Source organism: Macrobrachium rosenbergii, chromosome 20, assembly GCF_040412425.1.
Source record: "Macrobrachium rosenbergii isolate ZJJX-2024 chromosome 20, ASM4041242v1, whole genome shotgun sequence".
NCBI classification, from domain to species: Eukaryota; Metazoa; Arthropoda; class Malacostraca; order Decapoda; family Palaemonidae; genus Macrobrachium; species Macrobrachium rosenbergii.
The window spans coordinates 17,680,040-17,706,468 of record NC_089760.1 but is presented as its reverse complement, the minus strand read 5'-3'; the positions used below and the strand labels follow the sequence as shown (position 1 = coordinate 17,706,468).

Sequence of the window (26,429 nt, the reverse complement as noted above, 5' to 3'; positions counted from 1 at the left end):
CGAATCCTTTCTCCACTGGTACGTTCAGTTAGTTAGAGTTCAGAGGTCTACACTAAGCTCTTTACTCCCTTTGGAATCTTACCACGCTTACGGCATGCCCAAGGTTGAGACTGTGCTGGCATAAGACCAGCTTATCTCAAACTAACTAACTAACTGCAATGGATGAACTGTCCCCGAGCAGATAATGTGACGGCCACTCTTGAGCCAGGTGGAAAACCTCAAGCACATTGCAAGATCTTTATCCCGTCTGCGGTTTTGCGAGCTCTTTGCTCGTTCTCTGTGAGCTGTTCGTGGTTGCTTTTGTGCATTCTCAAAGAGAAAGAATGCTGGAGGCGGATGGATGAGTAATACAAATATGACGTGTGCATATATATATATATATATATATATATATATATATATATATATATATATATATATATATATATATATATATATATATATATATTGTGTTTGTGCGTGTTAATAAGTTGACTGATTTAGTTCATTCATAAAGAATATACTGTAGATGAATCAAAATTATCAATGAAACGAAAAAATTAGAAAAAGGTTGCCGCTTCTAACCAAGAATCAGCATGCACATATGTGCTTGCATCCGTTTGAGTGCACACACCTCATGAATTCTATCCAAGGGCAATATGCACCATGACGTGCTGAGAAACTAAAACTAACGCAGTTACTGGAGTCAGTCCTCAGTCATTGCTGTACCGTGTGCTCGTCGTAGGGTGGAAAAAATGCCACTGGTAATGTCAGTGAGTCATAGCGAAAATTCTCATGGGTTCATAAACCCGACGGAATGACGCACCTTCTTCTGAAGGGTGTTAAACATATTTAATGGTCCCCAGTGTTGAACCTCGGCAATATTTCTTGCGTTTCACGTGTACACGCAACGTTTGACTTTATTTCCTTTTTCAGGTTGTTGGCGGTGGAATTGTCGTCCGTCATTTTTCATTATTTTGTTCATGAGAATATACAGCTACATTGTAAAACTCTCTCTCTCTCTCTCTCTCTCTCTCTCTCTCTCTCTCTCTCTCTCTCTCTCTCTCTCTCTCTCTCTCTCTTAACAGATTTGCCCGATCTTGAGTTTTTTCTACATAGAATAGTTGTTATAATTTCTTTTTGGGGGACTTTAAATCCTCAGCACTAATTAGTATATGAAGATCACGCCTTTGCCTAAGAAAAATCAGAACACGTTACTTTTACCAGGATTGCAATATATACACACACACACACACACACTCATACATTGTATAAATGCGTGTATGTTTTAAATGTATGCATATATCGAGATAAAACACTTGTGATAGTGCCATCATTATGTGATTGTTCTGCATTCACATGAACTATCTTGAATATAACCTAGCCAGCTGTCAGATATGTGGATGAGGTTTAATATCAAGAGGAGAGAGAGAGAATAATTTCCAGTTTAAAAAAATGATGAGAGAGAGAGAGTTTAAATTTGTTCTTGGTTTCAGGCAATTTCAGAAGTCCTAGTTTGCTTATAAGGATATTCATATGGTTACTTCAGGCCATTTTAATCGAATACCATCTCCTCCTCGGGGAAGAACATTAGAATGCTTTGTTTTGTCCGCTTGGTTCTGAGCGTTCATTGGTTGCGGTGGATAAAAGGTCAAAGTAAATCTCTTTCATGCTGGTTTTATGCGTCTCGTCTGTCCCCCTGAATCTCTTTGGTGCCAGATCGGTGTCAGTCCGTGGTTCTATTTGAAGACCGTTTGTTATTCTTGGTTAGTTCTTTTGTACCCGTTTTTAAAACTTGAGTCGATTCTGTGGGTTCAGCTGATTGCTGCCAATATTTGTGATTCCCCTGCTTCTTCAGTCACCATTATTATTTTGTGTTCATCTTTATTATAATTGCCAGCAATGTGAGCGTTTTCCGTAGGGACACTTGCGGGAAAAGCTACCTAGGTTCCGCAGATTTTCTATTTTCTCCCTTTTGACTAATAATAATAGCAATAATAATACCACTGAACAGATAGCACTTGATTCAAGTGCAATAGAGCTTAACTGAAGTATATAGTCGACAAATGTTCGATTGTGAATTCCAAGTAGTGTATGAAGATTTTAAAAACAACAATGATAATATTATTATTATTATTATTATTATTATTATTATTATTATTATTATTAAGGTTCTTGCATGATTTGTACCTGATACCGATGATAACAGATGCTAAACTCGTCGTGAAAAAAGTCCGATATCTTGAGGAGTGACATATGCATGACTGGTATATTTGATCGTAGATCCAGAGTTGTTTATCAAGGTCAAGTTGCGTCATGATGGCGCATACGTTGCATCAGCAATTCAGTGACTGTCAGTTAACATCTAGGTTATTTCAAGTAGGCTTTCGGGTTCACGTCACTTTGGCACGTCTCTATTTATATCCACGTCTTTGCCGTTAGTCAAGTGCAGTAGCCGTATCTGTCGAGTATGACAAGTCAGTGAGAATGTCAATATTCTTGGAGAACGTATGTTGCACGGGTAACGTCAGCCGTTACACTTAACACTGTAACGTTAGATCGCTTTCAGAATGTTACTTCCTATGAAATTTGTGAACGAATGACAGGGATTTAAAAACTAAACACACACATCTTCAGACACGGAAACCTTTTTTTGAAGTAGAAAATAGATTTTACCTGACAAGTATAGAGGAAATGAAATGTTGAAACATGAACTTTAGAAATATTTCCTGTTGCATGTGTTATTGAGAAGAGAATAATTTTATATATTTTCCTTATTAAACTCGGTTGTACTGGTCTACTCGTCAGTGGGAGATGGTTAAGTGAATATTTTCCGTATTTATGGAGATAGAAAGGCGACCATTTTTGTAATCATTTTTATTATTACTAGTATACCTGTCCCGTGTCAAGTGGCGGCAATATTTATGTAGCTTTGCAATTGCATATTGTAAAAATCAAGTACATAATGTTACACAAAGTAAGAAATAAAAATGTGCATACACATTGGTTTTTGAGTAGCAGGATTATTGTTATTGTTGTTGGTGCTTCCCAGCGTTGTTTATTGGGACAATAGGATAGGGAGGGAGAGGACTGAGATCGATATGCCTGGGCACTACTCTGTGAAGATGCTAATGTGATTTAATCTCTAGTTCGGGACAAATGAGGGGAAGTTGTCAGAACTCCGTGAAGTTGTTTTAACCGAATGTATGAGATGAAGGCCGATGAAATATCTGTCGCTTCCCTTCCTACGAGACTTCCTTATTAGGGGGAGGAATTACCCCATCCGTAAAGATCAAGGTTGAATGTGCCAAGTAAAGACGTGCATAGAGAAGGCAAGTTGGATAAGTTTAAGCAGTCGTTGGTATAGATGGATAATTTGTTAACAAGAAGCCAGTAATGGCAGGGTTTCTTGGTTATTAGGGACCCTTACGTGCCGTGTATTTTCTCCGCCGATACAGAAAGTATTTGTGTTTTTGCTTGTGTTATTGTAACGTCTTTTTTGCATTACTGTACCAATTCTGTAACATTCTAATCCATACTAATCGTCTTTCTCTCTTTTCATGCCTCAATTAACTTCTACAGAAGGTTAGTAAATTGAAATGTGCCTTGTATACTTGTATTCATGACAGCATTCTAGCGATTTCTTAAAAAGTCTGCTTTAAGGAGTGGCAATATCGGAATTAAAAATTTTATCACATCAAACTTTGTAATGATCACCTACTTAAAAGTTTCAGCACTTATACGTCCATCCAAGAACTAGTGCATAGGTTGCATACTGTCGGAGAGAGAGAGAGAGAGAATGGCGTAACCTCAGGCAAGGTCATATGGCCAGCGATTTCTTGTCCACAGGAGGCAAAAAACGCGTATGCTGTAGGGATATATACCAGTTCCGGCAAACCTAGGATATGTAGCAAACGCGCATATGTGTGCTTGTGTGCGTTTGCTACATATTCTGTTACCCTTTCGTTTCCAAGCTGTCATGTAAAGGGCTGAGAGTTCTAGCCCCTTGTCTTGACCATATGTTCAGCGGGCGTCAGCAATTTCTTGGAAGGCACCAATAAATGTGCATTTATATGCCATTTATTGTGTAATGTAAATCATTAGTAGTAGAGCTTTTGACTCAGGTTCGTTAGTTCGAAGGTTTACTGCTGGTACACCACCCACCAGTCCGCCCGGCAATAAATTGTTACCAATTTCAGCGGGTGGCAAGACTTAGATTTATCACATAAGTAATGAAAACACGGAAACTCACGGTGTCCAGGATGTAAGTAGTTTCCTAGCCTCTTGGCTTATGATGAATTCATTATAAACGGATTAATTTGTTTAATCCCGCATTAACACAAAAACTTATTTTAAATAGAGCAGTTACGTTATTCAACTATTAAATAATAATAATTGTAGGAAATGGTTTGCAGTTACTTGCACGGTAAAAACTGGAGGTATACAGTATAAGGAAGTGTTTTTACAGCTTGCGTGGGTGCATCGTAACGAGTGTTGGCTCCATTTGAGTTAGTTCGAATGTTTGATTTGTTTAATGGATATGTAACTCTGACCACAACATCATGGAGGAAATATTTCATTCAAGTGCATATCGGAAAGACACACGACAACTGGAATTTGCAATGAAATTTCAACTAGCTTAAGGGGGCTGCATTCTCGCGGCATGGCGGCATTTGGCAAGAAGTAAGGCAACCTTGACGAGTCGCTATTTAGAAAATTCTCTTCCCTCAACTTGACTAATAAGGCTGGATGCGACTGCCTCCAGGCTTGTTCGTTTGCTTAGCAAATGTTCTTTCTTCCCATTCGACGCAAGAGATGATATATAGCCTCCTCCAAAAATAGGTTAATGTAGCATAACGAAATTATGATAAGTAGCTCAACGAGTGGAAGTCACTGCTTGAGTATGCTGAATAAATAACGTTCGATGTCATATGATTTCCAAAAGTAGGTAAGCACACTTACTACTTATGGATTATGTTCTGTTACAAAGATCACTTTAAATTCCATTGTCCACTCAATTCAGTATCATTTGACGTTTGAGAGTCTTATTACATGTACATTTGAAAAAAAATTGGAAACAGTCAGCGTTTGAATGAACGGCCTTCATCAGCGTCATTCTATTTTAAAGCTTACTGTTCGTAAAGGCCATAGTTTACCATTGATTCTTTAGATATTGCAGAACACAAGTCTGTAATTTAGTAAGTATTTGGTTTTCAAATGGGTGCTAATCGGTACGCTTTTAAGAAACATTTGACAGATCCGCTCCCTCTTTTCCCCTATCAGAAGTGAATGGCTTAAGTACTAAAGGATTACAGTTAATGAAGGGACGGAGGTGTTAAACAGTTCACACTTTTAATAATGGGTGACCTCCTTTCTGGAACTCGTTCAGAAGTATTTTTGTCAAAAAGTTTTCTTCCCGAAAGTTCATTCTGTTGGAATTAGGTGTTAACTGGTCTTTGAGACTAACAAAGGATGAGTACTGATCCTCTGGAGCTTTGGGATAAGAATGAGGTTTTAACTGAGGTCAAATTAGCAGACGCGTGATTCTGATTCCCATGTCTGATTCTACACTTCCGGATCAATTTTCGTTTTGATGCTGTGAGTCAAGAAAAAGACACTGTTACCTTCGCCGTGTACTTGAAGCCCGTGCGTCAGCTTGCCAGGTAAAGACGTGAAGCCGAGGTTTGTGTCAGTGTGTTCGTGTGTGTGTTGTCCTTGGTGAGCACGAGAGGAGCAGTAGTTGCTGGTTGGGAGTCGTGTAGGTTAGGTGTGTCTGTTGTGGATTATCTTGTGTGTTCTTCCTTCCATAATGACACTCCAAGATTACGGTGAGATACCCAAATACACATCTTTGTCGATTGAAGGATACAACACAGTTTATTTTCTTAATATGTTTAGCATCGAGTTTCGTTCCTTCTTAAATCACGGTGCCTCTTTTTATTGTTTTTTTTACAAAAGCTTTGTCCTGGAAATGTCCCGTTTTTATATCATTCTCTTGATTAAGATGTTCAGTGTGTAAGGATCACGCGCGGTCTTTTTCTCAGAAAATGATGCTTGAGGTCTTATTACTGAATACGCAAAATGGCTTATGATGTCGTGACAAGTCAAGTATTTTATGATATATTTGTAAGAAAGAAAAAATTATTCCTTTGTTTCTGACCGGCATCTCTTCCGACTCTAGTAAAATGTATGAGTATACAGACACCTGAAATCGATTCATTAATTATTTATGACTTTTCAAAGTTAATAAAACTTTTATTGAAGGCACCATTTACTTTCAGCATTACAGTCCGTAAAAGTAGAAGTTGGTATCTTGCTGTGTACTTGGCACTCTGCATGAAAACAGTGGGATTTGAAACGGTGCCAGACTTGAAATATACCTGCGGCACAACTAGTTAAGTATATATATATATATATATATATATATATATATATATATATATATATATATATATATATATATATATATATATTATATATATCTCTGGTGGAGCCACTACAGGATGCTAAATCTTTGTTTTATTAAATTCGGACGGTAATTTTAAATTTATATTTATTCTGGAACGACAGGATGCTAAATCTTTGTTTTATTAAATTCGGATATAATTTTATATATATATATATATATATATATATATATATATATATATATATATATATATATATATATATATATATATATATATATATATATATGTGTAATGTTTATGTATTTTGCATGATTTTTGTCAGTTTGTCAGTAAGAAAAAACTTCGACTTGGGTTGTTCTCATGCTTGCTTGGGTTGGTTTCTTCCGCCATCGGCCAGAGTTGCAATATATTATTTTAATTTTTTTTCTATTAGAGCCATGTTTCACATTTTTTTGTATTTATGCTAATGATTCGCTCCTTACTTACGTAAATATCACTTGAAAATTCGTACCGTCACGTGTTTTGGTGCTATCCAATCTCCTTTGATGTTTCGGTAGGACCCAGGAGCCAAATGTCGAGGTCTCTAATATATCGGTTCATATTTTAAGTTTAATAATTATGGCTGTTGTTGTTTCGCCTGTTTGGACTAACTTAAAATCTGTGATTTACTATAAAAAATTAAAAAAATAATTAGTTATCTGGTCTTTTTGTTCAACAGGGTAGTTAACACGCGTTACCAATCATTAGGGATGAAGGCCTTGCGAAAACCACAGTTAGAACGAAATTATTTAATTTTTACAGTAAAATGAAAAAAAAATTAATAAATATTACAATAGGATGAAAAGATATCAATTTGATCATGAAGCTTTGAAACTTCGTGAACTTGGGTTTCACCCTTCAGTCAGAATATTTAAATATCAGTGTGATAAATTTTCTCTTGCGTTTTCGACTGATTCACCGTGTAATCTGTACTGCCATCTTGATAGAAATGCACGAGATACGAAGCAGCCGTGATGTTTTTTTTTTTTTTTTCATCCGGATTCATTTTTTATTCTGGAAAAAAACAGCTGAAATTTGAGGAAAGAATTTACGGAGATCAGTTGCTGTCCATTACCTAGATTGAGGACCGATGCGTCAAGTTAGCCTTTGGCTGGGGTGCAGGCAGTGGAGGGCCGTAACCTTGTCATTTTAATTGGGCATTTTTTCCACAGATAAGAAGGTATGGGTACAAGGTAAAATAGAAATTATAACCGAGGAAAATGTGCAATGAAATAACAATAAATAGTTTTGAATTTTCAAGTGAGACAAATGTGATTATTTTCCTGAAGGCAGAGTACAGAGTAACACGACAATATAAGTGACAGCGAATTGGCACGAGGGAAAGTTATTTAGTTGTCGAAATGAGGACAAAGGTGTAATAAACCCGAAGGAAACTCAAGTAACCTGAGTGTTAAGTAGCGGAAGTATGAAATGTATGACTCCATTATCTTGCGGAGCATTCCTCAGATTACGCATAATTTATCAATTAGGAGCTAGTGTAGACTTTTCAACCATTTCCCCAAGTGGGCCAGAGACCGTAATTATTTGCTTTTCCACAATTTCAGTTTGTTTTATTGTGATAAAAGCGTCTCGGTGTGGAAACATTGCAAAAAAAAAAAACTATGGATAGACAGCTTTGGGATTATGAATCATTCACTGTGAATGCGATGTAGATTACATTTATGGTCAGGATTAAAAAAGAAACTCTCTCTCTACAAAACTTTTTGAAGGTGAACTGATAAACATAATTTTAATCTTGTATTTTTTTCTAATAAAATACCAATGTTCAGTAACTGAAACCGGGGTTTTTTTCTGGCCAATGGTGTGTAAGCAGTACCTTTGCCCTTGCATAAGTTCATAATTAAAGTTCAGTATTAGTATACCGAAAAATAATATGAACCCATAAATATCACTGAGTATCTTGATATCTGAATGGTCAGGCCACCTGTCTATCTCTGTATCTGAACCAAAGTCCCAGGTTCAAATTATAATTCTCCTCGGGGTTTAAATTATTTCATAGAAATAGTGAAGTTGATAATGTAATATTTCTGGTAGTATATATATATATATATATATATATATATATATATATATATATATATATATATATATATATATATATATATATGCTTCTAGGCACTAAAAGATATAATGATAATTTAACCATTCGTTCATTTCAATATATATATATATATATTCATATATATATATATATATATATATATATATATATATATATATATACAATATATATATATATATATATATAATATATATATATTATATATATATGAATAATTAAATGGTTATCATTATAACTTTTAGTGCCTAGAAGCGTATATATAATGAATGAATGAATGAACGACAAATTATCATGATATAATTTGAATGCCTAGGAGCATGTGGCAGTACCGTCAAAATTGTAAATTTCCCAAGTAGAATCTCTTGTAGTTGGAAAAAGGAGTAATATAATCAGTATAAAAAGGTTACATTTATATTTATAAGACGCCCATTTTTTGTTAACTTCTAATGTTTCAATGTAAGTTACATGAAATAGGCCCCTTTTCTTTGGCGCCCCAGTTAAATACCGTGGACGCTTTTCGCTTTCTGTTTTCCTTAAAGAAAGCAATGAAGTTATCCTATTTTTGCAAAGTAAAGCCTTTGGAATGTCTATATTAAGTTGGATGAAGCTGCTTTAATTCATGAACTATTTTGACAGTAACCATATTTCATTATGTATATTGTGTGTACTCTGTGATTGAGAAAGGTTGTTTTGTTTCATTGAGATTACATTTAATGATAGGTTGTTTCGTCAAATATCATTTTAAAAAAATGGTCGTGACCAGTTCTTTCTGTTGTTCTTGTGAAGCAAAAGTGGATTCCTACGGTGGAAATCAAATATTCTGTCAGCTGGACGGACAGTTGTTGTTGTTGTTGTTGTTGTTGTTGTTGTTGTTTTTTTTTTTTTTTTTTTTTTTTTTTTTACAAAAGTCGAGCATTATGTAAATCAAGGATAAGCAAGCGTTACTCTCGGCTTTTGTTTGTACTTGTGTAAATTTGTAGTGCCTTTTTTTTATGGATTTAACATCACTGATTACCGTGACGATACCCCTCAGATTATAGACGTGTTGCAAAGGTTTCCTTTCGAATGTTTGGATGACATTTTATCTAATAATTAACTCCTTTGAATTCCCCTTGCCGGCAAAAATTATTATTAGTACAAAACAAAATATATGTGGATGACTCTGGGAATTATACTTAAATGAATGAAATGATTCCGTATCTTTCGTAGCCTTAATGCACAGACACTTAGAACTGTTAAGAATTATCCACTGCGGGAATAAGGAGGGAAAAAATCAGTTGAACATTGCAGAATTTCTCTTGTAAGATATGAGCAAACTATCCTGGGATAGTCAATGTTGAAAATTTACAAGTGTTTTGAGTATTACAGTAGGCCTTCATGTTCATTAATAGTAATATCAGTAGCACTGTCATTACGATTCTTGAATATATTAAAATTATGCAGCTTGCTTAAAATTAATATTACTAATACCTGTGCCGTCAAAATAACTGTAATGTAAGAGAAATAAGTATCATTCTGATACCCATTTATGTAAGGGCCACTTGCATAAGAGACTGGACACTGCAAGTTTAAACGTTGAAACCATTACCTGCGTACACTTTACATAGAGAAAAATTAATTAATTATTTGAATAGATGTTATGCTCTTCTATTTAAGTTCACCATAATGTAAAATTTCGATAAATCAAGATATTCGTAATGTACTAATCTTCAATTAAACATTGTAAGCACTGTTCAATAAACTAAATTTATTGAACAGCAAGTTTTATAATACTGAAGTGGTCTTGCTTGCTGTAATAATCGCTATTGTAAAAAATATCACTAACTTAAGGAGCGGATGGAGAAACACAGCTTCCACCATCCTTCTTTTAATGTAATGCAAATGTCAGATATTAAAGTCACTGCAAAGAGTTTACGAACATCTGCACTGGTGAAAGCGTCCAGCATATTTTGCGCATTTCACAACAGGATTAAGACGACATTTGAAAGTTATATTCATGTTATTGTTGTTGCCAGTAAATTCCTCTAAATTCCTTTGACTTCCCTTTAGTAACTACCTTGATTTTTTTTAAAATCTTGATTGTGTTCCAGCGAGTTTTTGTATCTGTTGAAATGCTCTAATTTGTAACATTTAAAATTGAAGTTTTATTATTTCATCTCTTTCTTTGTTTCCATTAGTAAAATAATAATCCAAGGGTTCACTTGAGATTAATAATCTTCTGCACTATATGGAAAACCACTGTAATTAGAATATAGAGGTTCTATAAAAGCACAATCCAGGGATTTTGTAATATTTCCTTTTAATGGGTCGGAAATTGTTTAAATTTGCTTTGGGAATTCTGCAAAACTCTTTCTACTAACGATAGTTAATTAGGCATTTGAAATGTGCCATGTTTCATTCTTGAGATGTGTAAGCGTATGTGTTTGTTTCAGATGAAGTAAGCAGCAGTATGATACCGGAAAGGGAAGATCTCGACGTCAGTAACAAGCCAACTGATGGTGAGGATGGTAACGTTGCAGTTGCTGCTATTCTGGCTGCCATTGTGGTCCTCTGTGTTGCAGCCATTGTAAGTTACATATCTACCTTTTTATGTAATTGTATTACATCACATAGATTTCAATCAGCATTCATGTTATTACCACTATAATGGGTTGAAATATTTTGTCATTCTTAGGGTCCAAAATATTGTGACAGAGTAATGTAATATAAATCTAAATATAGTTATTAAAATCACTGTTTGTAGACATTGATTACTCATACAATGGACAGACAGTTGCCTTACTTAGCATACCATGAAGTTGCAACCTTATCCCATATAAGAAGAAAATTATCCTGCTTCCATGAAACCAGTCCTTTTAACACAATTTATTTTAATGGCTTATTCTTGCATCCAAAGAAGGACTGTGCTTCCAATAATTGAGATCTGGCTGTTCAGCATGATTTGGTCTTATTGGTTAACCAAATGAAACACTCGGGAAATTGGAGATGACAGTCCACCTCTTCCTACTTCAGCAACATTTCCCTCTTAAACCTTAATAAAGTACATTTTATCTCAACTCTGGTAGTGTGCAGTAGGTTTTTCATTTTCTCATCAATTCTTCCTGCACAGACCTTTAGCCTACTCAGTACAAACTTTCCAGATAGGCAGCTGGGCTTTAATTACCGTTTGTTTTTATATCTGCCAAGGTTGTACAGCTGAACACAAACCCAGATTCTCAGCAGATGCACTGGCCTTGCACATGATTATTATCATCTTATAGTTGTTTTTATATTAATTGTCCTCTCACCAGAGTACATAGCTGACTAAGGAAGCCAATAGTTTAGCCATTGTTTGAGCCCATACGTTAAATCTAAACTTTAATTTTTTTAAATATTCATATAGTTGCCCTCTTTGAACCAAAGAATTAGACAAAAATACTGCATTAGTTGTACTTAAAAAAAATTGTAATTGAAAGTGAAAAGTATGTGTTCTAAAAGTATCAGGCCTAAAGAACAATCCATTTTCTGGCTGGGTTAGAGCACCCAAGATGAGTAGGATGCTACGAAACAATTGACATTGTACAATTCATCAGTGTGTTCTTGCTTCACCTCAGGAGATTCAGAGGGTCTTAATGAATTCTCCTTATAAATGTCAGTTGTTTGCGAGTTCCATCAGGATGCTACGAAACAATTGACATTGTGCAATTCATCAGTCTGTTCTTGCTTCACCTCAGGAGATTCAGAGGGTCTTAATGAATTCTCCCTATAAATGTCAGTTGTTTGTGAGTTCCATCAGGACAGCCCAACATTTTCTCTTACTTCTTTCTTCAGTGATTTCGGCTGTCTCATTTAGTCTACCCCTCCCCTGCCTTCCTTCAGCAGTCCACCCAGATCATCCTGAGCCAGTTTCCTCAACATTTTTTCTTACTTTCTTCTTCACTGACCTCAGCCATGTCTCCCGTGGTCTACACATCTTATGCCTTCCTTCAGCAGTCCACCCTGGTACCCTGGTGCTCCTGCACTATTGCCTCCTTATAAATATTCCCCATTCACTACTATCTGGACAGTCTTTCATATTGACCAGTGGGTTGCATGCTAAATAAGACACTATCCTGTTACTTAATACCTTTGATTTTATTATTATTATTACCTATGTTTTTTTTTATATCGGTCTGTCCAGACTAGCGGTTTATAGTGTAGGCCAGCTTCTGGTTGCATTCTGACTGTATGTGCTGTTCTAGTAGCATGCTCCTTTGCACAAGCCCTTGGCTACTTTAGCTTCCAGTTTACCAAAGATTCTCCTTGGGGAATTTGGTAGTGTCAAGTGCTTAGGAGATTATGAGCACTACTTATACTTGCATATCCCATGGCCATCTCAGTTCAATCCACAGGTTGTGGTACTTATGTATTTTCCCCCTCTATTTCTCCTCCCCTCAAGTCCCATCTCTATTTCTCCTCCCCTCAAGTTCCACCTTACCACAAGATATGAGTGTTAGTTTGTTTTTGGTTTTGTTGATCAGAATCAGGTCTGGATGATATACACATATTACCCTCTCTGTCCTCATTTAATACTTCTACCGCAGGTGGTTGTTGCTGCTTGCAATCTGTTATTTTTTGCATACTCTTGCTTTGTCTCTTTATAATGGTTCTTTGCTATTGCTGGACATCAGCTCACAGTATGATTTATGGTCTTTTGCATTGCATTTTCTGCACTTGGATGAGATATTGGTTCTGTCTATTGTTCTAGATGTACCTTACTCTCAGGGCCTGATCTGTGCCGCTAGTATCATTCCTTCTGTTTCTCTCTTCAGTTTCCCCCTCTGTAGCCATTGCCCAGTTTCATTTGTGTAATGGATTATCCATGCTTGGGTTTCCTGTGGCATTCTTTTATTCAGTTCTTTTTTATTCTCTCTTTATGTATTTCTCATTCTTCATCCTCCTTAATCAGCTCTTTCTCCCATGCTTTTCTTGGCCATTCATCCTATCTGGCCTTCAAGTATTGTCCCAGTGCTCTGCTATACTAAGCAGTCATCATGTGTATAGCCTGTCAATAATTGTTCTTGGGTGCAGTGCCTGGTACTTGCTCTTTTCTTGTCTGGTCTTTGGATCCAAATTATAGAGTTCTGCATTACTGTATTCACTCCTGATTAGTGGCACTACCCAGTAGTTGATGGCTCTCATCATGTTTCCAGAGTTGACTTTTGTATTAACTTTTTTCTCCGTGTATTCTTTCCTTGTCTTGTCCTTCATCCCTGGTGTTTTATTGCTCTTCATACTGGTATCCCCAGGTGTTTGCATCCTGCTTTGTCTTTGATGGCATTTCCATCAGGTTGCTGCATCCCTTCAGTTCTTGTTAATTTGCCTTATTATTTTATTATTATTATTATTATTATTATTATTATTATTATTATTATTATTATTATTATTATTATTATTATTATTACAAGTCAAGCTTGAGCTTGCTTGCTTGTGGCATTCTGCTTTTCCAACTAGGGAAGTATCCCTAGTTGGAAAATTAGAATGTTACAAGGTCAAGGACTCCAATAGAGAAAGCAGCATTGTAGAAAAAGGAAATTGAGAAGTGGGATATACAGTAATATGAAAGAAAAATAAAGAAAAATGAATATAGGATAAATAGCAACAAATAAGATAAAGTAAAAAAAATAAGACATACAAACTATGAAGTGATACTCATGTTAGCATGCTCAGCAAAAAAGCTTCTTTGCTTTTATCAAATACTACCAAGCTCGCTGTCCATCACATCAGAGCTGTACCTTGACACTCTTGTCCATACATAAAAATTGACAGGTGATACTTTTTATTAGAAAAGGAAAGCCAGAGAAAATATATCTGCCATTATGTATCCCCATACTGTGTACAGTATTACTGTAGTACTTGAACTGCAGGCACTGGAAAGGAAATGATAGGCAAAAGGATTGCAGTATAGATGTAGCATATTTTGTTCTTTGTTATTGGTGAACAGATGTTCTCTAGGTACAGTGTCATTTTGGTATTATCTGCCCGATTATGCTTCTATAAAATTACTGTGGTTAAAGGAATTAGAAATATATTCCATTCAGTAGTTATTTGAAACTTCATCATGTGGTAAATATGATCTGAAACATATAAAATAATAACTGCGTAATTCTGGTTGGATCTTTAAATTTTTCAGTTAATTTTAATGTTGAGTTTAATAGGTAATGTATGGTTTTTGGTATTTTCTTAATTTAAAACTTATCACTGTAGATTATCAAAGAAATTTAAATTTTCAGCTGGCATATATTGTCTACCGATACTTCCGTAAACGATCAGTACAGAGCATGAACTTCGACAATCCAGTATACAAAAAGACAACAACTGAGGATGGCTTCCACCTAGCAGGTCAGCAACGTTCTAGTTTCCAACGAGGCTCAGCTCAGCCACCATACCAGCACAGGCAGTATGGCATTTCATCTCCGGAAGATGTAAGTATCTAAGTATGGGGTGCTGTTTTATTGTTGATTTTCATCCGCTGAATACAGTAAATTGATTACGGAATGGTGGTGGCCATATTAATCATTCAATGTTTACAATGATCATTTCTTTAAGAAAAGTGGTAAATAGTTGTTGTGTAAATACTGCAGATTAAATATGTCTTAGGGTGAAAGAAAAGCTAATTTTGTTATAATGTTACATACCACACCATTCTTGCATCGGTATTACATTAAGAAAGCTTTCATAATGCACCAGAAATGTAATTGTGCTTTGTTGCTTTACTAACTTGAGCCTAGAAAGTTATTGTGAAAGACAACTTACAGTTCAGATTTCTTAGTCATAACATTTTGGCAGGTACTGTACTGTAATTTTGTATAGCAATCAAGTGGGGTTTGTTTTGTAACTTTGTGATTTTATTATTTTAGATTTTGGTCTGGCAGTCCAAATGTCATACCCACCTCAAGATTGGAAAGGTATTTTTGCTATCAAGTAAACTGCCAAATTTTCCTTATTTAGAAAAAAAGGGATTTTGTAGTAAATGCACTGCAAACTGCACAAGCTGCATTTAGAAATTAATGCAAATTTCAGCTCTATGATTTTGCAGTTATTCAGCCTCTTAATACCATTGTTATATCAGCAGCAGTAATCTTTAAAGTAAGGAAGCCAAATATTTATCCATTTCTGCTATAACAAATAATGGACTTCATTAGCAAAAATGCAATGAGTAAATTTGAAAGATTCTATTATTTACATTATACTACTGTGATGACTTGCTAAACAAAATTATTGATAAATTCAACAGCACATGCATACAACCCATAAATGCCCTTTACACGATTTGAGCCAAGTGGTTCTTTGGTTCTGATTTCAGCACAACTTAGCTGAAATTTTACACATGTATATATACAGAAATAACTTTTATTTTTATATAAGTAGCTTACCAAGTAACTACATAGCTATTACATTTCGTTTATCGGCAGCTTAAATTTGAAAATTCGCGGTAGCATTCCAATATTTTGGCGTAGGTAACTCACCCCGCCCACTTACAGGGAAGGATAGGTAAAACACTACTAACGAGCCCAATTCGTTTCTGCCAGTTGACAGCTTAATGTGGTTGTTGACTTCAGCTTTCATTTGATTTAATATAATTCGCCGAATGGTTTTCATAGTTTTTGGTGAAGTATTCTTTGTCTTGGTAGCCAGTGCGCTAATTGTATTAGCTTATTTAGCTTGGACTTTTGTTTCTCAGGATATGTCTGACTCTAGTTCTGCTAGCAGTAGGTTTTGCAGCAAAGGCTGCAATACCAGACTTACTTCTATCAAATATGACTCTCATACCATTTGTTGTCAATGTCGAGGACAAACTTGCTCTTCAGTTTTGGCTTGTGACGAATGTAAAGAGTGGGAGCAGGAAATGGAAAACTTTGACTAGTTACTTAGATAAACTTGAGAAAAACAGACTTAGGAGAGGGGCGGCTAAGGCTGAAGCTAAGAATTCAGTTAGTCAAGGTTCTCCTGTTTTGCATGCCCTTCCAACTGCTGTATCTGCATTCCCCTATCACCAGTCCTCCAACTTTACCTGTGACTCCATTATCCAACTGCCTACCATCCGAACCCAATGCCATTGCCAGTCTGAACCAGAAATTTGGTCTCTTAGTTAACACTGTAGCTCAAATAGGGGCTTCAGTGAGGGGCCTTATGAATAAGTTTAGTGCCAGTGATGTTGGTGCAAGTGTTTTGTCAGTGGAGGAGGTGGCTATTCATCCCACCAATGGTCCTAGACAAAGGTCCCTGTCAAACTCCCCTAAACCTGGGAGGAGGCAAACTGTAAGTCCCAGGGAGGTTGGTGGGGTTTGCCCACGGGTAGTCACCCCCTCAACCGAGCCTGTTGTTCGAGATTCCCAGGACTTGGCAGACAGCCGCTGGAAAGGCGTCCATACTGGAATTCATGCTCTTTTGTCGAGTGATTTTGATTCAGGATCCAAGAAATCCAAGTGCAAAGCAAGTCAGAAGTGCGGCTGGCGCTTTAAAAGTGCATCCAAGCCACTGAAAAGGCCAATATCCCTGGCTAAGTCTGATTTTCCGATCCCATGCAAGCAGAACAGAGATCAGGATCAGTCCAAAACCTTCATGTAGTTTTTGGCCTGATCCATCTATAATGTGTTACCCGTAGTGACTGTGTCAGAGCATCAGTTTTTGTCGCCCAAGCGGGTCTCCAAAAAATACGTAGATTGTGCTTCAGGATCCAAGGGATCCGGACATCCAGTGGGATCCAAGGGATCCAGTTTAGTGAGATCGGAAGGATCCAGGCATTTAGTGGGATCTGAGGGATCCAGATACTCAGTGGGATCTGAGGGATCCAAACATCCATCAGGATCCGAGGGATCCATTCATCAAGTGGGATCTGCGGGATCCAAGTGTTTAGTGGGATCGAAGCACACAGTGGGATCTAGAGGATTCGATGTGCCTACGGAACCAGATCAACACGAGTTCGCGTGCGGTCCTCAGTGTGCGATCGCTCCCCTTCCAAGCTGGCGCCAAATTCATCCAGGCATCTGGCACCAAACTCCAATTCTTGTTCGGTTCAGGATCCTTCTCTGGAACTGATTCAGCGATGCCTAGTCAGCATTCTAGATCTGTTACGCAAACCGACAGCGACTCATGAGTCCGAGGATTTGACTCTCTCACCCATTTCGTGTGAAGAAGAGGACGTAGAACAGGATCAGCCTTCTTCAGCCTACGCTTCCCTTTTGAAGTACTTCTTGTTTTGCTTCCCGTACTTCTTTTCGCCACCAGCTCCGTCTTTGCCGAGTTCAGCTTTTATGATGAGACAGCCTACGGAAGCTTCTAGGCTGCCTAAGATGGTTCTATCGTCGTCTTCAAAGAAAGTTCTGTCAAGCATTGAGAGCTGGCTGACAGAAAAGAGGGATATGGGGACAGCAGTATTCTGCGCTCCTTTCTCTTGTTTATCCAAGAGGAGATACTTATCTTATGTTGCTGGGGAAGTGCCGTTGTTGGGAGTGACTGCCTCCTCCGATGGGGATTTCTCCAGTTTGATTGACTCATCAGAGACGTGCTTTCTCCTAATCCAAGATCTTATTCACGACTTCAGAACTTGAGTATTTGACTAGGATATCTTTGAGGTCTTCAAGATCTTAAGTTTTCTTGATTGGATTGTCGGTGCCTTAGCGAAGAAAATAGAAGACTGTGCCTCTCTCCAAGATAACTATGTTACAGATTGGCTGGGAATGCTCTCGTGCGTGGATAAAGCGATCAGGGATGGATCCCAGCAGCTGGCAGCCTTGTTTGCGATGGGAGTACTTAAGAAGCGAGACAGTGGTGTTCATTCACTTCAAAAGGGGTCGCTCCCTCCCAGAGTTTCGCACTTCTTTTTGCTACTTTAGATCAGCATAGTCTCTTTCCCAGCACTACAGTAGAACATATCGCATTGAAGCTGCAAAAGAAATCCACTCAAGACTTGTTGGCCCAGTCCACCAAACCCCCGAAGGAGCATGGACGTTCTTCATCCACATCATTTGCACCTAGAACAGTTTCCCCTCTACAGCAAGCATTTTGAGGCAGTAGAGGTAGATTCCAGCCCAGTTACCTAGCCTATTCTAGATCTGTTCAACCAATCAAGAAATCAGCAAGCAAACCTTCCTCTCGCAAGTGAGGATACTATCCTCCATGTACCAGCGGGGCCAGGCTTCTACATTTTTGGAGCAAGTGGGAGGACAAAAATGTAGAACCTTGGGTTTTAGAGGTGATCAGAGTAGGATATTCCATCCCATTCAGGGAGAAACCTCCTTTAGTGTCCTCTCCTATCAACTTGGCAACCTACTCTTTGGACTCAGAGAGGTATTTGGCCCTGTCACAAGAAGTATTGTCTCTGCTCACCAAGAGGGCCATAGAAATAGTTGATGTCAACACGCCAGGATTTTACAACCACCTGCTCGGCGGCCCAAAGTCATCGGGTTGTTGGAGACCTGCCCTAGGCATCAGTGCCCTGAATTTCTATATTCAGACTACAAAATTCAAAATGGAAATAACCCACTCAGTTCTGTCTTCCATCCGTCAAGGGGATTGGATGGCAACTATTAGAGATGCAGGATGCATATTTCCACGTTCCAGTCCACCCAGAGGCTAGGAAATATCTGCGGTTTGCATTCCAGGACAAGGTCTTCCAATTTCAAGCGCTGTGCTTCGGACTATCGACACCCCCTCAAGTTTTCACCCACACCCTTGCCCCATTAGCAAAATAGCTGCATCTCATGGGATCAACTTTTATCTCTATCTAGATGACTGGCTCCTACTCTCCCCCTCAGAATCAAGTTGCACAGAGGACCTAAAAAAAGACTTCTGTTAGCCTAAGAGTTGGGCCTGCTGATAAACCTAGACAAATCCCAATTAGTCCTGAGTCAATCCATTCTGTATTTGGGAATGAAGATCAGCGCTCGGGTTTTTCGGGCTTTTCCGTCCAACAAGAGAATCCAAGCCTGCATTCGGACAGTTCAGAAATTCCTCTCTCCCCTCATGCTCAGCCAATGAATGGATGAGTTTACTGGGAACTCTTTCGTCCATAGAAAAGTTCGTTCCATTAGGGAGACTTCATACGTGAGTGCTACAATTTTTTCTAAAAGCCAGTTGGCAGAGGGAGATTCTTCTGGACTCATTTGTTTTCCCAATCACTCCCAACATCAAAGAGGACCTTCGGTGGTGGCTTGTAACAGGAAGGTTTGCAGAAGGGAAATCTCTACACCCTCTGAGTCCCAACTCCACACTATATTCAGACATCAGATCTGGGTTGGGGTGCTCTCCTAGAAAACAAGGAAGTTTCAGGGACATGGTCACAACCCAAGAGAGAACTTCATATCAACATGAAGGAGTTGAAGGCAATACAATTAACCCTTCAAGACTTCACAACAGCGACTTTCAACTCCACGGTCATAGTCCACTCGGACAATACGACAGCTCTGGCCTACATAAAGAATCAGGGAGGGACCCACTCCTTTTCACTGTATCAAGCGACCAGAGATCATTATCTGGGCGCAAGGAAACCAAACCAAGATCGTCACCTGCTTTATACAGAGCAAAATAAATGTCATAGCAGATGAATTGAGTCATTGCAAACAGGTCCTACCCATGGAATGGACATCTGAATCCATAGGTATGCACCGGCCTTTGGAAATGGTGGGGAAAGTCATCAAGCCATCGGTAGATCTATTTGCAACGTCGAGGAATCACCGACTTCCTTTGTATTGCTCACCAGACCCGGGCCCCCTCATGTGGGCAATGGGTACAATGCTCCAGGACTGGTCGAACCTGGATGTCTACGCCTTCCCATCATTCAGTATGGTGAGAGACTTAATCAACAGATTTCTCCTACAAAACGTGTTGATGACGCTGGTAGCTCCCTTTTGGGCACACAAGGAGTTGTTTCCAGATCTCCTCAATCTCCTAGTAGATTTCTCAAGATTACTTCCACAGTGACGAAATCTTCTCAGGCAACCACACATTCACCGGTTCCATCAAGGACTGTCCACTCTCGCTCTGACAGGCTTCAGACTGTCAGGAAGCTTGTCAGAGCAAAAAGCTTTTCAAGATCAGCTGCGGAAGCAATTGCGAGATGCAGACGTCAGTCTTCCTCCAATGTCTGCTAGAATAAACGGACAATATTCCTCAGCTGGTGCAGAAGACACAATGTATCATCTACTTCTACCTCTGTAGCACAAATAGCAGATTTTTTGCTATTTTTCAGGTCTTCCCAAAGATTGGCTACATCCACAATCAAAGGCTACAGAGCGATGCTCAACTCCGCATTCGGACATAGAGGTCTGGATCTATCGACTGATAAAGACATCAGTGACCTTATCAAGTCACTAAACACTGCGAAACAGGAGAGGTCAGATTCCGTATCCTGGAACCTAGGTATTGTTTTAAAATGGCTCTCAGGTCCTCCTTTTGAACCTCTTCAATCCACATCCCTCAGGGATCCAAAAAGAAAAACACTATTTCTAGTCGCTCTAGCTACTGCTAAGAGGATTAGTGAGTTACAGGCTCTGAGCAAGAAGGTAGGATTCACACAAGGAGACGCAGTCTGTTGCTTTACTGTTGCGAAGAGTGAAAGCCGTCTTTTCCCTGGCCCCGTTCATTCACAATCAAAGGTTTAACGGATGTTCTAGGTCCTACGGACCGAGAGAGAGCTCTTTGCCCAGTAAGAGCAATAAAGTATTATTTAGAGAGAACTAAGAGTATCAGAGGCATGTCCCCTAACCTCTGGTGTTCAGTTAAGGATCTGACCCGTCCTTTATCCAAGAACGCATTGGCGCTCTTCTTGAGAGATGTGATTTCCGAGTCGCACATTAAGATTCAAGAGGAAGACTTGCCAATTTGCAAGGTTAAAACCCACGAAATCAGGGCAGTGGCAACTTCGATTTCCTTCAAGCAGAATTTATCCCTCTCTGCAATTTTACAATCCACCCTCTGGAGGTGCAGATCAGTGTTTGCAAATTTTTATCTACCTGACACCGAAACTGTTTATGAGAACTGCAGTGCCTTTGGCCCATTATCCGTGGCTGGCATGGTGTTGGAGGAGGAAGGGTAGGGAGTATTCTATCCACTCGCCTTCAATACAGGTTGTCGAACTCTGGGAAGTTTTGGGGGTACTGAGTACCTGGAGCACCCATCATTCGTTGTGTCGTGTTATGAGTGGGTTATGGTAATTGGTCTTTTATGTGGTGTGTGTAACTTGTGTTTTATGGTCTTGGTGTTGGTACTGTGTCCAGGGCAAGGGCTTTTGTGTTTTATTGTATGCTTTGGCAGCCATCAGAGTACTCCTTGGCTGCAAAGCCCCACTGATGTAGAGGCGAGGTGCCCCTGCCTTCACTGCCACGCCACTATGGTTGAGATGAGCCACATCAGAGGTAATATTTTCCTGCTGGAGCTTTCTCACCAGGTAGGTTACAACTAACATTTTATCAATGTTAACTACCTGTTATTTTAAAATTCATCTCCATTCATGAGTGCCTTTTAAGTCATACTTGCCCATGCATCCCACCTCCTGTCAGTGTGGGATTCAGCTATGTAGTTACTTGGTAAGTTACTTATATAAAAATGAGATTTTTACGATAAAGTTTTATATATACTTACCAAGTAACCACATGATCAAAGCCTTCCCTCCTCCCATCTCATGGGCATAGGGCATAAATGAATTGGGCTTGTTAGCAGTGTTGTACCTATCCTTCCCCAAAGGTGGGCGGGGCGAGTTACCTATACCAAAATATTGGAACGCTACAGCGAATTTTCAAATTTAAGCTGCTGATAAACGAAACGTAATAGCCACGTAGTTATTTGTTAAGTATATATAAAACTTTATTTTATTATAAAAATGTCATTTTTAACCATTGTTGAAAACAAAGTATGAATAACCAAAATTACTCAGAAAACTATTTCTGAGATAAAAATGTGCCACATGCTTTCATATTCCATAGTACCTTTTAACAGCACAAAGTATGATTAATACAAGGTTATATGGCAGCTTGTCTTGATGGAATAATCTAAAAGAATCTGCTCTTTTTTTTCTATTATTATAAATACTTATGGATTAGCGTTGGACTGTTAAATCTTTACATCATACCAACCAACAAAAATAAGGTTCAGTACTCCAAAGGGTAAAGTGAAGTTTTAGTTGATGTGCACAATTTTTTTTTTTTGCAACAACTGAAACCAAAATTCACATGCAGTATTTGTTTGGTACATCTCCGTGCACTTCATTTAAGTGCTTAACTTTCAAAAGTTGCAAGCATGTTATGGAGGAAGTAATTACTTGTATTAAAAAAAAAAAAAAACAAATACTATATTTAAATTAGTAAGACTTCTTAACATAAAACTGCAGTAACTAGTAAGACTTCTTAACATAAAACTGCAGTAACTACAAAATTCAAAGTTGGTACAGTATATTTTAAATATGCTTATACAGTTTGCATAAATTATCAGCGTAGCTTTATGTTATATCTGGCGTGATGAGAAATAGAATTTCAAATCGTAACTTTTACATTGTCATATAGTTTTGGCAGTCTTCAGTTAGCTGCTGCATTCTGTATTTTGAATACTTGTGCTTACAAAATATTTTATAAGGAAAATTTTTTACTTTGAAAAATGATCAGTTGTAAGAAAATCTACAAAAACTCTGCAAAAGCTTTGATAGTAAGAACCTCCCTATTTGGAAATCTGTAGATGAAGTGTGAATTTATATCATTATCTGTTGACAAATAGTGTTTAGTATCACTTAACCGCAATTTTACTTCACAGGTTGCTGAAACAGGATTTGGGTTATGCTAATTTGATTTAAGATTTCCACCAATTCTAAAAGGAAAATACACTTATCAGTCTGTGGAGAAAATACAATTCATATATTTTAATCTTACTTTACTTTAGATTTTTCTGTTTAAATGTAAATATACAATTCTAGCTTTGTTATGTGAAGTATTTATAACATGGAAAACCAAATGGTAAAATGTGTTCAAGTTTTCAGTGCATAAAACTTTTACTGACAAACAAAAAAGTAACATGAATTGTAGGTTGGAGTATAAAATATTAAGAAATATTATAGCATTAAATGTGATAATTCTATAGACAAATAATCTCAGAGCTTTTAAAGATTTGTGAGCACATACAACATAAAAACTGCTTCAAATGCAGTATACATAATGAAATTCCATGTTTTGGAAGAAAAGACTTTATTCATTATGCTTAATACATTGAAAATTGTTGTAGAATGTGCTAGTTGTACAACATTCTTTGTACAGTCATATAGATTGAGTTTTGATTACACAAACGCACTAGCCTGTTGCTTGATATTTTATTGAACATTCTGTATAAATAGATTTGATTACTGTATCATTTAATATTAGCATGGTTCTTGAAGTAACAGTTGAGGATTTTGGAGTTTCTGCGTAACAGAACATACACTTGATTGTAACAGAATGTTACAATCAATGATAACTAACATTTAATTTTCACATTTTGAGTAATCAAATCATTTATTGAGAACTAGGAGTTTAGTAGCATTTACCAGCACTAACTGCACATTTTCCTCCCTCCCCTCTCCCACCCCCAAGGGCCTTTGTGAGCCAATGGTTAACACGCTCAAATTCTAACAACGGTAAGCCACATTTGAGGTACATTGTGGTACTGCTTGCTCGCCATTTATTTGCATGAATATTTTTATTTCCCATTTTTATACCATACTTGTGTATCATGTATTTATTATGATTTTGCAAGTTCATTATTTGTAGTTTAAGTTTTAATTTTATACCCTCATAAGTTGATGTTATGAGGAGCCCTGGCACTTGTATTTCTGACAAAATTTCTTGGAAAGAGATTTAAGATGTAACAGCTATTTGCCAATTCAAAGAAACACAACATAACTGCCATCTAAAATAAAAATATATCTAAAATAAAAATATGAGTGCATAATAGTACTGTAGTAGTTTTCCTAAAACATTTCACTTCAGTGAATTTGTTTTTTGCCTCCATTTCATAGGGTCATCTCCTCGAGTCATATATTAAAGTAATTGCCCCTTTATTTTTGTATTGCAAATTTTTTAAACCTGTTGTGAACACTACTATATTCAGTACAGTAATGTAAATCGATTTTTTGTTGCTTGTTAAGTGCATGTTTATATACAAAAGTTTGTCAATACATCACTTATTGGTTGTAGAGATCTAGCTATTACAAATGCTTTTAATTATTCTGATTTAATATCATATGATGGTTGTTGAATTTATGAAGTACAGTAATTGAAATATGGTTTCATATGCCATTGCCAACTGAGAGTAGAAGTAAATGTAAGTAAAGTTACCCCTACAAAGTCCCATTCATGACTGAAGTTCATTCTTATGCAGAGATTTGGATCATCTGCACCGTTGGATGATCCATATGGGTGTATCTGTAATGAAAATGTTTTCAAAGTGTATTAAATTTTGAAAGATAATAAATGGACAATACTTGTGTTTAGCTTTTATACACAGTATTAAAACTAGTACATTTATCCTTCATTCTGGGTCAACTAAATGAGTTTACTCTGAATGATGTGTTAAACTAGTTTTAGCTATTATTAATTAGGACATAATAGATGCAGATCCTGTCTTAAAATATTTTTATCTAAAGTAAAGTAATAAGTAGAAAGTAGACACTTCTTAAAATACAGTATAGTATACTCTGTCACTCCTTTCCTCTTTAGTAGTTCACTTCTTTACATTTGTATGAATTTTATTACTTAACTTCTTTCTCTTAATGTTATGTTGTTTAACTTATTTCTGGCATGATGATGTTCTTTGTGACTTATGCAAGTGAAGCTACTGCACTCTATACATGAAATATTTATTTCAATCTGGTGTTTGCAGTTATATTTGCTAACGAATAATCCAGTCCTCCTTTTCTTAACTGTAAATCATCACCTATTATGACATTTATTATTCTTTATTTTATGCGTATTATTCCTTAGGGTAGTATATGCCTGATATTTAATTTCTGTGCATAGTTATATCTTTTGGTTTACTTTTAATGTATAAATTGCCCTGGATTAAGCAAAAACAGTACCCTTCATAATACAGACTGGTTGCAGAAGCATAACTGGGAGATAGAAGGTTAGAGGTTATTTTCACTATTTTGTGAGGAGGTACATTGTAAGAAAAATTTTATTTTAAAATTATAAATATAAAATGCCAGGGGGTTCTGTCAACTTAAAATTGCTCATTAAAACTTGAAAGGAATTTTCAAGTTATTGGTAGTCTGTTATTTATATATCTTGCAGCAATTGAGGCACATGATACATATCTTTTAAAGAAAGAGGCAGGTATTGAAAGTCTGCTAAATCGTCTCCCAACATTAGAAAATTGACTTCTCAAATAAAGAGCATAGCCCCTAAACTCTTGCAGTTGGAAAATATTTTGTTTATGTATAATCAACAGCTATTACTTTTCCAAGTCTAATCAAATCTGAAGAAAGGACAAACACAGTCTTTGGTCTCGTGACGTGCAATTTGCGGGAAACAAATATGATCTTTAGAATCGGCTGTGTTAAAGGGAGTTGAATGTATCTTTAAGAAAATTCAGCTTGCAGGCTAATAAAATAGTCCATCTCTTATAATCTGGTGGAAAGTCTAAAAACTGAAAGTGTGGGCCAGACTAAATCCTTGGTCACAGTGTTAAAGAATTCCTTCTTTTCAAGGTATGAAGCATATAGAAGGAATCCTCCAATTAACTGCACAAGAATGGACTAAACAGAACTTAATAGTAACTGCTTCTATACATACCTGTAGACAGTATGATCAGATTATAGAAATTCAGGCTTAATGAATGCCTACTAATGGGCATCCTACGTAATCTGGCTAAACTTCAATAGTGGTGCATTTTATGACATAAAGCCTTTCATGACATTCTCTCTATGTGAGCCATACAGC

The 26,429-nt window shown here is 37.1% G+C and overlaps 1 protein-coding gene and 1 long non-coding RNA gene across 10 annotated transcripts in view; one reads left to right on the top strand and one right to left on the bottom strand.

Moving 5' to 3' along the window:
- The window catches only part of LOC136849104 (very low-density lipoprotein receptor-like), a 621,997-nt gene that overhangs the window by 583,185 nt on the left and 12,383 nt on the right, over window positions 1–26,429 (top strand). For 4 of the 9 annotated variants that reach the window (XM_067122072.1, XM_067122073.1, XM_067122066.1 and 1 more), the window contains 3 exons: window positions 10,944–11,077; window positions 14,763–14,954; window positions 24,084–24,127. In XM_067122072.1, the coding sequence (XP_066978173.1) occupies window positions 10,944–11,077; window positions 14,763–14,954; window positions 24,084–24,122 (365 nt within the window). In that variant the 3' untranslated portion in view covers window positions 24,123–24,127. Of the gene's footprint in view, window positions 1–10,943; window positions 11,078–14,762; window positions 14,955–23,274; window positions 23,413–24,083; window positions 24,128–26,429 lie in introns of those variants that run through there. The other 5 variants (XM_067122069.1, XM_067122070.1, XM_067122064.1 and 2 more) reach the window with 2 other exon arrangements.
- LOC136849106 (uncharacterized) overlaps window positions 23,378–26,429 on the bottom strand; it is a 38,500-nt gene continuing 35,448 nt past the window's right edge. The window contains exon 3 of the long non-coding RNA XR_010856236.1: window positions 23,378–24,914. This is a non-coding gene — a long non-coding RNA (uncharacterized lncRNA). The remainder of the gene's footprint in view (window positions 24,915–26,429) is intronic.